Source organism: Balearica regulorum, chromosome 3, assembly GCF_011004875.1.
Source record: "Balearica regulorum gibbericeps isolate bBalReg1 chromosome 3, bBalReg1.pri, whole genome shotgun sequence".
NCBI classification, from domain to species: Eukaryota; Metazoa; Chordata; class Aves; order Gruiformes; family Gruidae; genus Balearica; species Balearica regulorum.
The window spans coordinates 115,524,901-115,537,890 of NC_046186.1; the positions used below are offsets into that span (position 1 = coordinate 115,524,901).

General features: G+C 43.7%; 1 protein-coding gene across 1 annotated transcript; it reads right to left on the reverse strand.

The window, feature by feature from the left end:
- Positions 1 to 2,302: 2,302 nt before the first annotated feature.
- LOC104632380 (uncharacterized) lies at positions 2,303 to 10,408 on the reverse strand. The gene is made up of 8 exons (XM_075750102.1): positions 10,222 to 10,408; positions 8,118 to 8,229; positions 7,329 to 7,473; positions 6,219 to 6,332; positions 5,504 to 5,648; positions 4,399 to 4,547; positions 3,786 to 3,925; positions 2,303 to 2,460 (listed from the first exon to the last, which is right to left on the reverse strand). The coding sequence occupies exons 2-8, from the start codon at positions 8,221 to 8,223 to the stop codon at positions 2,339 to 2,341; spliced, it is 921 nt and encodes a 306-aa protein (XP_075606217.1). The 5' UTR covers positions 8,224 to 8,229; positions 10,222 to 10,408; the 3' UTR covers positions 2,303 to 2,338.
- Positions 10,409 to 12,990: the final 2,582 nt, after the last annotated feature.

Genomic DNA, 12,990 nt, shown 5'->3' on the forward strand with positions numbered 1-12,990 from the left:
CAAAAGAAAATCTCTTGTGGGCAAAACCATGTATCAGTGGGTTTTGAAAACAAATGAAAATAATGTATTTCAGGAAAACAAAAAACTGAAAAAGGCCTTTAAAAATAGCCTTGGGGCTATCTTTAGGTCCAAGGGTGGAAGGGGAAGGTTCACTCTTACTTTTCATGCCTCTCTCCCATCCTCCAGCTAAAAGAAAAAGGGGCAGGATATTTTTAGGCTCCTGTTCCTGCTGCATATGCTACGCCTGCTCCAGCTCTGTGGAAACAGTACTTGGAGGGGGTTTGAGGCCAGGATCTTATTTGTGGGTGGCCAGGGTTGGGGCTAGCTCAGCCTAATCATTTTGGGGCAGTTGTCAGGGGCTTTCTCACAGGAGGTCTGCAAAAGACTAACAGGGTGCTGCTGCAGCACCTCATCACTCAAGAAAAGGCCTTTGAAGGTCTCCTTGCAGGTCATTCAGGCATGACAAGAGCAGGGTGAAGAACAGCACCTGGCCCCATGCTGCACATGGCAAAGCAGCCACAGGAGAGGGTCTCACACTCCTCCTCACCTGAGCTGCTCCTTGGCTCTCAGGTACATGGATGGGCACAGAAACATCTTGCTCCCTGATGCCATTGCTCTTCTCCAAACCTTTCCCAAGCCCTTAATACTCTTGTTCCACCCAAGTGGCAGAGGTCAGCTCACAGCATGTCATTTGAAATGCAAAGTTCAGTCTCTTTCCCCTTATGTATCCTTTAGTACATACCTGCACTGAATTTCATCCATCATCTGCACTGTGCACTTTGTTTTATAAGAGCTTTTATGCTATTCCCCAGTCAACCTTTTCCTTTAGCATCCTAAATAAATCCCAAGGTATAGTTTGATGGCAGGCAGTTAATGACTATGGTATGCAGCCCAGGTCTCACAACATACCACCAGCAACCTGTCTTCCTAGAGAGACATCCTCTTCCTCAGCTTTAATTACCTACCCACTTATAGGAGGACATTGCCTTCTTATGCCATAGCTGTTAAGTTTTTAGAGGCCAGGAGCAATATAAAACAGTTCATCCTATCTATGTCCTTTGAGTCCTTCAGAGACCTCAGAGGTTTGAGACATAACTCCCCTCTACAGAAGCCCTGTCAACTCTTGCCAGCTAATTAATGCTTTAATTGTATCCTGTGGTATAGTTTCTAGTCATTTGGCCAATACAGGCATCAGGTAAAGTCCTCAGGGGCTTTTCTTGGTGTCTTTCTTTAATGTCCTGTGGAAAGGCAGTGCAGCTGCTCTGGCCCAGGAGCTGTGTATGAAGGTTTTGCTTAGGAGGGTGCAAAACCTTCCAGGGCTCCCCGTGCATTAACTGGTACACAGCTTCACACCAACTGTTCACCCTGCCTGGACCCCAAATCCAAACAGTAGGCTTTACCCCAGATCACATATCCTGTCTGTACATCTAACCTCCTGCCAGAGCAGCTACAAACCATCCCCCAGCAGGAGGCATCCAGCCAGCACAAACTGTGCACTGCTTGCTCCGCACAGCTCAGGGAAAGGCAACCCAACCTCCCACCTGACCCAGATCTCATCCATCTTACAGGCAGAGCAGCAACAGCACAGATCTGCTGTTATTGCAGGTCCACAGAAGCACTGACACAGTGACTGAGAAAGTCAGGAAAAACCAGGGCAGAGACCCAGATATCTTACTGTATGCTGAAACATGAACATATCTTCCATTTCTAGAGCTACAAGCTGAAATAGGTTGAAGACTTGCAATTGTGTCAGAAGTATTCAGGCACTTTTCTGCCCTTGGATTTCAAACAGAGCTGATGCTGCCAAGGTAGATCTCTACAGTTGCAGCATCTGTTCTCATCACGATCAAGAAAAGCAGGAAAGGGAGAGCTTGCTGCCTACAGATCTGCTCACACCACAGTGGCTTGCAGATACCCAGCACTGAATGGCCAAAGGCATGACAGACCTCACGCTGCTCACCTTTAACTCCCAGGGACAGTTCACTTAGAGCTGCACTTCAAGAAAAATGAATTCTCAAGGAAAGAATATGAACGAGTGTCTGTGCAAAAAAGGTACACAGGGCTGTTCAGCTGAAAGACTTTCTCCTGCACTGATCCAGAGTCAAAACAAGTGAAGGAGGGTGCAGACTAAAGGTGGGTGTGTGACTAGCCAATGTGAGGGAACACAGGAGCAGGACAGGTTTGCATACACAAGCCACCCTCATTTGGAGTGGAAAGAGAGGAAGAGAAATAACTAGAGAAGAACACAAGGCCATTGATACTGGAAGTAAGGACCAGGATGCCCAATTCCCCCCCCCACACACCCCTTTAAAGTATCTGCTGCAACATGCCAGAGGTCTCAGGCCACTGTGCCTGATGGATCCAGGGTTTCTGCTGCTTCCAGTGGTCTCTTACAGTGTCTCCACGTGACTAGTCCCAGTCGAACAGCAAAGATCAAACAAGTAATTGCCAGCAGCACAACTACAACAGAAACACAGAAGCATGTTAGCACATGAAAGTTAGTGTCTCTTGTCATACCCCAGCTCCCAGTACCCCAGCTGCCCAGGGGGCATTCAGGGAGAGAGTTAAAAAGAAACCCCCTGTGCAGGAGCCATTACACCCAGAGTTGTGTTTCAGAGTTTCACTGCTATCCAAACTCATCTAACGCTTCCAGGTCAAGGCATGTCTAGAAGGGGGAGGCTTTATGGACATGGGAATAAAAAACATTAACAAAACACTCAAGAATGGTTGAACTATACAAAGAAACATGCACTAATTTGGGAAAAGCATATTCTCTCTCTACCAGCCAAAACAAGCTGAACTGCTCAGAATGAAATTTTGCTGATAGAAATGCACTGCAGGAACACAGCTGTCTGCCAGAGATCACACATACCTTCACATTCCTGGTGGCCATAGCCACCAGGAGATGAGTCTGCAGTGCCCCCATGCCTTTGGCAGACAAGCTCTGCTGAATCTTGCTGGGTGCTTTCAGGCATTACCAGAATCCAGCTGCCCTTACAGCCCTGGAGTGGTTGTGATGGTGGTGCCAGTCCAGAAATTAGCTTTAGCCACCAGTATGTGGCAGTGGGAAGGCTGAATGGTGGGAACATACTCCCTTCTGCTGACCCTACAGTGGGAGTAGGCATCTCAAACTGCAACAGCAGGATTCAGAGTTCACATAGCTCAGTCCCTTTCATGCCAGCATAAAACTACTGATAATGGCATAGCTTTTGCCAGGCTATGATTGTACAGTATTTAGACATCTTAAGCCCTTTTACAATGGATGACTACACTCAACTCAGCTACAGTGGCCTACAGCAACCAAATAATCCCAGGAAAACTTGTTAAGGCTAGCCTGAGCTCTGCGTAGGAGAAGAGCATGCCCAGGGTTTTGCATTGTGAAATATAGATACAACCCATCCTTGGGTCAGAAAGACTTATGCACTGCCTCTATATCCCAAATGATATAGGGCAAACAAGTCCACAGCCTTCATCCCAGCCCTGCCCTGTGTCAGACTGAGCTACCAGCAGAGGACCCAAGTGGATGATGGAGGATTGTGTGGCAAATATCGCACCAGGAAGTGAAGTTTAAGCAACACAAGGTTTAAATCCAGCCCCAAGGCTCACAGGCAATGATTTCTGCTCTTTTTACTTTGCAAAGTTAATACCTTCTAATAAATCCCTAGTTCTACTTCTTACAAATAATAATTTTCAAGAGACAAGTCTTTCTGCCCCTAACACACAGGAAAAATGTGCAAGTGTTTACTGGCCTTCTACAAGAGTGAGAAACAGTCCAAAAGATTCACCTATAAAAATGCCATTCGTCCTTGGGGATGAAAATGAGAAGTTCTTACATGCGCTGCCAGTCAAAGCTATTATGACCACTGGGTAGATTGTAAGGGTATACCGGACATATTTGTCAAGAAAGAAGTTTTCTAGATAAAACCTGTGAAGAAGAAGGGTGATGAAGCAAGCATTTTCTCTGAACATTTATTTCTCATAGAAAGTTTAGAAAAGGAATTATACAAAGAATTATTTTTTCAGGGCAGTTTGGACTATAGTCTAAAGTTGTTCGTTTACTAAAACTCAGAATACTAATAGAAATTATCAGTTATCTAAGGTAAGTTTAGGGAGAAAATAAAAGCCATGTTTTATATGTTTTCCATATCAAACCCTCACCTGCAAATCTAGGGCAGTTTGGGCTTATGCAAGTTACAGCAACCTGTTCCTGGCCCACAGCATGTGCTTATTGGTATTGCTGAGGGCCAGAAAAATTCTGCCCAGGCTCTCTGTTCCTCTGCCATGAGTTATAACAGAGACCTTTGTACTCTGTGTTGGTATAGGGACAGATGGTCCAACCTGTTTCTGAGAGGTGGAAGGGGTCTTTCAGACTTGAAGGGAACCCATGAGGTTGCTTACCATATTACTAGGTGGAGAGTAAGGATGCTTAGAGAAGCAGTTGTTGCTGTCCCATTGGACACATTCCATTTGTAGATCAACACAATGGCAAAGTTCAGCAGAGTAGCAATGGTGGTCCACGTTGCATATAGCGCCAGCCCATTCTGGACCTGCCATGTAGCACAGCAAGATGACAAGCAGTGATAAAAGAGGTAATTCCCATTTGGTTTTGGTGTTATACTGGTATCTCAGGAAATATAATACAAGGGTATAAAGAACAGTGCCAAGGGATTTAGACACATTTCCAGCAGGACTGGTAGGAACTTCTCTGTGCAGACACACCCCCCCCCCCCCCCCCCCCCCGAAAACCTTCCTAGCTCCTTGGATGTGCTTTTTTCAGCCAACCCACATTCTCACTGAGAAACACCAACATCAAGCAAAGGAACCCAAGGGGGTTAAAGTACACACAGCAGCCATGGGAGGAACTGCAGTGTGAGGTGTCCTGGATGGGGAGGAAGGGTTTGGGGGTAGCAGCTTTGAGATAGGAGAGAGGCACAAGGAAGCAACCAAGGAGTGATGGGGTATGAGCTTGTGTATCTTATGTTCTCTGTGCAGTTTGCCAAACAAACACCCTGAGACAGCACAAGAGTAATTTTCTTCCAGAACTTAACAAAACTCAGAAAGACAGCTGTATTTGAAACCTTCAGCAGCATATACTTCCCTGTATGTTTTTTTTGTAGGCAGATAGCAATACACATATCACTATCAGCTACAGCAACAGAAGCCACCCTTAGCAACAGCTTCTTCCTCTGCAAGAGATATCCTTCTCCCCACCTCAAGTACTAGTCTGGGTAGAAGTTTTCATACATCACCGAAAACTTCATTCTGTAGTAGCTGGAGAAGAATGAGGGATATACCTTGCTCTGAATCATTCCCATGATATCTGACAGGAAACTGAGGTGCAGTTAAGCATGTATGTACCTTCAGCAGGCACAAGTTAAAGTCAGGGCAGAAATCTTCCCTTACTCATCTCCTGCCACGAGTCTTTCATTCTTGATACTTCAGCACAGGTGTTTAGGGTTTTTTTAGCATTTACCAACAGCACAGTTTCCCAAATGCCACCTACTAGGATGCGGATGAGCCAGAGCTCAGCTTTGTGACCCTTCACAAGCCACGACGAATGGATGCTCAACGCTCTGTGTGAAATGAAGAGGGCAGCACACGTGGTAAGAGTGAGGGCTGCCAGAAACACCAGGGCTGGGATGAGGTATCTAGGACAAAGAATACATGCATGCACACAGTGTACAATACATTTTTTCAGTGGTGTCACAATGCTTAAATTCATAGCTTTAGTGTCTGGCCTTTACTAAGTTAATCAGCCTTTAATAAAGGTAATCACCACATGTAACTTATTTTGACATACTGCTAGTTTAGTCTGTTAATCACAAAGTTATTTTCCTGACTGCAACTGATTTCTTCACCTCTTGACAGCAGTGCTATTAAAGCCTTTCATGTGACTGATTATGAAAACAATCCAAGGCAAGGAGCTTAACTGTATTTATGGAAAGGCATAGTTCTTGTCCTACCTGTGGGGGAAAAAAACACAAAAGAACTACAGCTTTGAGGAGATCTTAAACTTCAATAACTGATCCATCTCATAGGCAAAATGAAAACATCATGCAAAACCCCCAAACTTTTACGAAGGCTACCTTATGCCAAGGCCTGCCACAGAGTTTTACAGGCACAATTAGGTGTTCACTCACAGGGGAAAGGGCAAAATGAAGTATTGGGGCAGTCCCAACAAGAGGGTTAGAAAGCATCTGTAACAAAAGGTGTCTTACTCTCGATCCCACAGAAACAGCCATCCAACATTGAGGCCATTATTCAGAATCCACACCATGTAAAAAGGTATTGGCAACAAGTCTGGCTTTATGTAGACACATCCAAGTTCATTCCTGCCAGGAAAAAGTGGGTATGGAAAAAAGAAAACAATGTCTGCATTGACCAGCCAAACTTTCCTGGCCTCATTTTCCTCATACTAACAGAGACTCTATGTTGGAATTAAACATTTCAACTGAAGTCAGACTTTTTCCTCTACATCCTTCTCTGACACAAAAGTACAGTCCCTGTGGCTTTCCCCCACCAGAGTGTTGTCTCGTGGTACAGAACTTCTTGCTGGTCTCTGCACCATCACAAATCCAGTGAGTGCTAATGACTATGCCACAGATACCACATAGCTTGTGCCACTGGTGGTGGTGGCAGCAGCAATGGCGTAATCACAGAATAACAGTGTGAGTGTGTATATATATTTGTGTTGTTACACATGTGTATGTTATACATGCATGTATATGGACTTGATCACTCTTGTACAAACACATACTTCATTTTTCCCCTCAACCTTCTGTGTTGGCCAGCATGAACTGTGTGACTTATGTCATGTCAAAACAGGAGATACACAAGACTCAAACTAAAGCAGCCCGTGGTCCCCCTTGACAGAAGGGCTGTGATGTGAGTCTATCCCACAGAAGACATCAGATTACAGATATCCCACAGTACTGCATGAGTCAGTTATTGATCTCATAGCCCCAGGAAAAGCTTCAAGTCCAGTTCAATGACACAAAAGACTTCCCAGTGCTGATTCTCTGATCTCTAACAGCAAGTAAACTCAAAGCATTAGCTCTGTAATACATTTTGTCCTTCCTCAATGGACTCTGAGCATCTAGCAGTGGCTAAGTGCAGCTACTAGGTAACTGTCAGATCACATCAGTGAAGATCAGGCTTCATGGAACAGTCTACATGCTTTGTAACCTGTCCACACTTTCAGCATGTCAAGTCAAGAGGAATGGTAGTGGGTTTACTCTGACTAGAAACCCCAGAAAAAGTGTTAAGAGGCTGAGCTACAGAAAGGAAGATCCACTGTCCCTCATTTATACCATAAGCAGGGAAAATACCTTCGACAGATCCCTGACAAGGCATAGAGAAGCCAGGCAAGCTGCCAGGCATAGATGACATTCCAGATGAGGAAAGTCCAGCCAGCTGGTGTGAAGTCAGTGTTGTATTTTGCCGAGATGTTTCCAGGGGTTGTCCTGAACAGACCTGCAGTGGTGAATATTATTACAGGCAAAAGTGTTACCACATACTAAGGATGAGGAAAGACCGCTGATTTCCCTCACCTTGCAATCTTCCTTGAGGCTTAGTCCACACCTCAGTGGATCCAAGGGAAATGAGAAGGTACCCTTGGTGAACACAAGCCACATGCTGCAGTGCTTGCCTTTAGGCACCCATTATGGGATCACTCTCCCTATGGGGAACCCTGAGCACCTTCCCTCTTATACAGAGCCAGAAAAGCCAGTTGTATGTGAAAGCCAGAGAAGCATGATGTCCATTTCTGACAAATTGAGCTGGGTATTGCTCAAACCAGGTGCCACTGCCCTGTGTAGACCCACTGCAGCAGCCCAAACATCTTCCACCAGGGATACAGAGACAGCATATGCAAAGACTGGCTTTCACCCACCACTAGACAAGACCATTTACTTTGATTTCAAGTGATTAGGTAGGGCTCAGGCACCTGGCCATAACATCTGGAGATGCACCAGCTACTTGCTTCTTTCACAAATCAAGGTGTATTTGGAGAAGCAATGAGGTGACAAATAGATCTTTCATCTAAGGCACCTTATATCATTAAATGATACAATGCATGAAACCAATCTCTCTGAACAAAGACAGTTTGCTTGCATTACCTTTGAATATACCAGTGGCATTTCCAGCATTCAGTATCACCATGACTGTGAAAGTAGCTAGAGATAGAAACATCACAAAAATCTTCAGCTTGTATATAGCTTCCATTTTACCCTGCAACAAATTAGAAATACTGTTTGACTATGTTTTACACATACCAGAGTGTTCTAGAAATAACATGGTAAAATTCCCAGTTTTAACTGCTAACTTATTTGTTGTTTTTTCATAAGAACTAGAAGAGTTCTTCCATGGGCTAGGAGCATCTTTCTTTGAACCAACATCCCCTTGACAGCAGTCAGTATCAGCAACCCAGAGAATAGCCCAGAAACAGGGCAAGCAGATATCTCCCCAGATTACTCTTCCAGCAGCTCAAGCATTTCTAGTAGTAGCATCTTTAGTAGTCTCATGTATTTTTAAGACTGTAAACTCTCTAGATCCACAAAGTCATCTGATGATCTGGGGAAAAGCCCATCTCATGGTGACTAAGATTGGCTGTTACGTCCCTCTGCCAGCCCCTAGCACTGCAAAGGCTAAAGGCCCCTGTGCAAGTCTCAGACAGAGAGCAAACACTACAAACACCTGGGAAGGCTGATTTCTGGACAACCCTGAAACACATGCAAAGAGGTCTTACTAGGTTGCAGAATTAAAATGGGAAGCCACGGAGTGCCCAGCAAGCAGCCTGCACTGCCACTGCCCATCCCTTACTGGTATAGTGCAAGAGGCATAGCTCAAGTTTCCCTGTGGGTGTATTACAAAGGTTTTAAGGTCTAAATAATTAGCCAGCAAGTGTAAGAGGGATTCCAGCTTATCTTACATCACTATTGCACTTTTACTGAAGCAAACATGCCTATCAATTTTGCCCTCTTTAGAAAGGAAATGTGAAAGCATTAATCTGACTTTGCAGCTGAGTGCCTTTTAGTTCAGTATAGCTTTTCACACGTACCTCTCTAATCCTATAACATCTACAAAATAACAACTTTTCACGATGGTATTACCTCTTCATCTACTGGCTAGAAATAAGATTTAAATACTTTAGCAGGTCTCAAGTACTTTATAGGTTTTACAATCTACATGCTACTTCCCCCCCCCCCCCAAGGTTTGCAGGTAGTGACTTGGGCTCTCCCAAGCTATCTCCATTAGTCCAGCATTTGTTCTATCAAGGAAAAGCTCTGCACCACCTGTAAGAGTAAGTGCACATGCATCCATACTATAGGCAACAGCTTTATTTCCCCTTGTAGCTCAGCACTTGAGCTGCCTTTTTTATACAGTGGCACTTCAATGCCTTCCAGGGTTGGCAGGAATAATAACCAAGTTGTTCCAAGCTGCTCAGCATTGAGCTAATAAATTCCAGTTCTTGCTTCAGTGGATGGTTTTATAGTTCCAGGCTTTGTTCATTGTCTGAGCTGCATCCAGATACATCACAGAACTGGGAAGGGAAGTTCTGTTTTCTGTAAATCCATACAAGCTTTTCCCTTTTCAGTTTTATCTAAATGGAAAACCACTCCTAAAAAAATCAAAATCCTATATGGAAGTACTCCTTTAACTCAAGATATCAAATTCCAGTTAGATTTATGTCAGTCAAATGCAAACCCAATGTATTGTCTTCAGATACAAGTGGATTTTTCTTTTCAGAATTTACTTAGTGTATTAAAGATATAATTTCTGACTCAGGATATAACTGACCTGCAGATTTCTGAAACCCAGGAAAATGTAGGAGAGGAAATATCACTGTACACTTTTCCTATTTTTTTATTCTTTCCTTGAACATTGACTGTTGGCCAGTCCAAACCAGTACACAGGACTAGATGGTCCCTTGATTTCCCTGTCAGGCCAAATCTATGTTCTCCTGACAGTCCTGTAATTGAATTCAGCACATTATGTCTTTTTTATTAGCATATTGGAAGAGATTTGTTTGCACATCTTCAGAGAAACCCATACTTGCTTACAGAAGTCTAAGTCACATTTTAAAACCAGTCAATAGTTTCACTATTGCCTCTCACTTCCAGCCTCCCTCTAATTTATTGCTGGCAATAAACATCTGCAATATTCCCTCCCTGCAGTTATCAGTTACAAACACCCTTCAGAAGAAGCAGAAATATTACTCACAAGGATCCACACAGGCTTTTTGGCAGAGTCTTACAGCTGTAGTTCAGCTACCACCAGCGCTGGAGAGTCTCCACTGCTGAACCTTGTCTAAAGAGATTTTATACGACTTTCGGCATATTAATAATCATACATGATTTTAAAAAAATCACAGCAGTTAGACATGCTTTCTCTCTGGAAGTTGCAGCCTCCAATTGGCTAAAGCCTTCCGAAAACAAGTACTTATGCAAGAGAAATGTGATTACTTAACAAGGACCTTTTATAACAGCCAGAGCCACACATGCTCCCAACTTGCTGACAGACAAAAGCTAAGGGGAGTGTGCTCACCAGCTCTTGCCTGCTTCATCCTTCCCTATCTCTGCCATAAGGAAACCGAGCACTCCAGTGCAAAATATTGCATCTCAAAAAAATCACAACTCAGGCAGAACTCCTGTGTGGGAGAGGCTGCTCCAAAGCCATCCTGGTTTGGGGAAGCTGGACGTGTAACACGTAGCAAGGTCTGGATCCTGTGAGCAACTACGGATCTTCCTACAGCCCGAGAGGGAGCCGAGAGCTGAGCTCCTCTCAGGACTTGGCACTCAGGGCATTTTGTAGCATTAAACATTGTATAGATATGAGTCACTTCTCTTGCACAGCAAGCACATGTGTAGTAATGCTGTATTTTTATACTTTACATCTATTCCTTGCAGCACATACTGTTAAAAAACCCTGAACTTGGCCTCAAAGGGTTGTTCTTTTTGTAATTCCTAGATCAGAAGGACTCTAGAAACCCCAGGGAGAACCTTCCTGATGTCAGAATTAGGAAGGAAGGACAGGTGAGAAGACAACGCCAAACCTGAAGTGCTAAATGGACTCTTACAAGATTTTTTTTTTCCCCCCCTAGAGAGTGGTTTCAAGCATATTGCACAACTAAATTTTTGTTCAGATATAAAAGGCTCCTGTCCACCACTGCAAGCCAGTGCCACAGAAGCAAAGCAAGACACACTAGCTGATCAGTGTCCACCTGCATCTCTGCCTGCTACAGGACTGCAGTCTCACCACATCCACTCCTTTAATTTTGTATTTCTACTTGTTTCCCCTCAAGTTTACTTATAGTGAAAGATACACTGCAGCATCAAAATGTTATTTATCTTGTTCAACTACAGCGGTTACCAAGCAGACAGTCTTGCTGCGGACTCCCCGTGTCAAATATAAAGGCAGTGAATAAACTGATACCTATCCTCACCCATTAGAGGCAATATCATGGGGCTGGGGATGAACCCTGCTGGGGCTTCCTTGGCTTTTGGGATAGGGGTGCAAAGCCTACATGAACATGGACTTGCCAGCCATGGGGAAGGGCAGGGCATCCAGCCAGCACTGCTGTTGCCTGCCTTATCAGCATAGGTTTGAGGTCCGCCCTTGGAAGTTATCCTGATGAGGAAACCAGTGGCTTAAGTACAATTATTTCATATCAGCCAGACAATACATTATGCTTTACACACTGATCATAAACAAGAACTGCTCATACATAACCTGAAGAAAACCAAGGCTTGAGCTCAGTGTGGTGGCATCAGCATCTTTCTCTCCCTCTTTTCACTTCATGTTTCCCCCCTAGATGTCTACACAAATCCTAGAAACTGCCTTCATCTGACTTACAAGTTTTAAGCACTGTTTCAGCAAGTATGAGCTGAAACACAAGCAGAATCATCACTTACATTGTATGGGCCTCTTCCTAGTACATTAAAGTCTACAAGGTACTTTTTTCCACAGCTGGACCGTGTCTTATTTATGACCTATTTTATATATATATATATTTTACTCATCAGATTGTGCTAGGGTGGTATGGACTATGTCAGACATTACATTTTCATCCAGTGAACAAGCAGTCTGAAATTCTTTACTTACAGATGACCATCTTGCACATGCCTGTTAGGCACAGCTTATCAGCTGGATCCACACTGATCCAAATCCAGGGCAAGTTTTGCCTACAGAAAACATTGGCCAACTGGGAGAATCAATGCACACTTTGCTGTCCCATGTTCTTGCTTGTTATTTCATAATACATCTGCCTTGTTTCAGTGAGACCACTGGACGTGATGCCACCATAGCAGCAGCCCTGCCCTCTTACCACAGTAAGCCAAGTATATGCTTTAGGCTCACATTCTGAGCTTCAAAAGTTATTTTTCTAGATTAAACACAAGGCAACACAAGCCTTAAATAAAATATTCAAAATTATTTTATCATGCAGCTCTACAGAAATCCCCTGAAGTATGTTAGTAAAGTACAGAAGAATGTACTTAGTGCTTATGAATGTGTTAAAACTGAGCAGCTCTTGCTTCACTAGGCTACACAGCCTAGCCAAAAGTGGGAATGCTCAATACAGCTACAGCTCTTAGATACCAGTGTCAAACTTAAAGCAAGCATTTATGGAAAGGCCCTACCTTTCTCGTGTATCTTCACTGAAAGATCTGTTAGACTTGTGTCATCCACATGAGTTTCACTTAATTATCCCTGCTAGCCTGTTGAGGAAAAAAAATTATGTGTCAAATGAGTGACAAATGCAGTTGTATACATTTCAACTAAGAAATGTTTGTATGCACAAAGGAAAGCATGATACAATCCACATTCACAAAAGGACTGTCTTTATTTCAAGATGCATCATCAATAACACTGAATGAGGTCACTGGAACCAACTCCAGGACACAGCCCATATTCAGTACTTTAAGACAAACTGCTTTAAATCAAATTAAGTTTGTATTCACCTGGGTCATCATAGAGGAAAACAGTTCACAG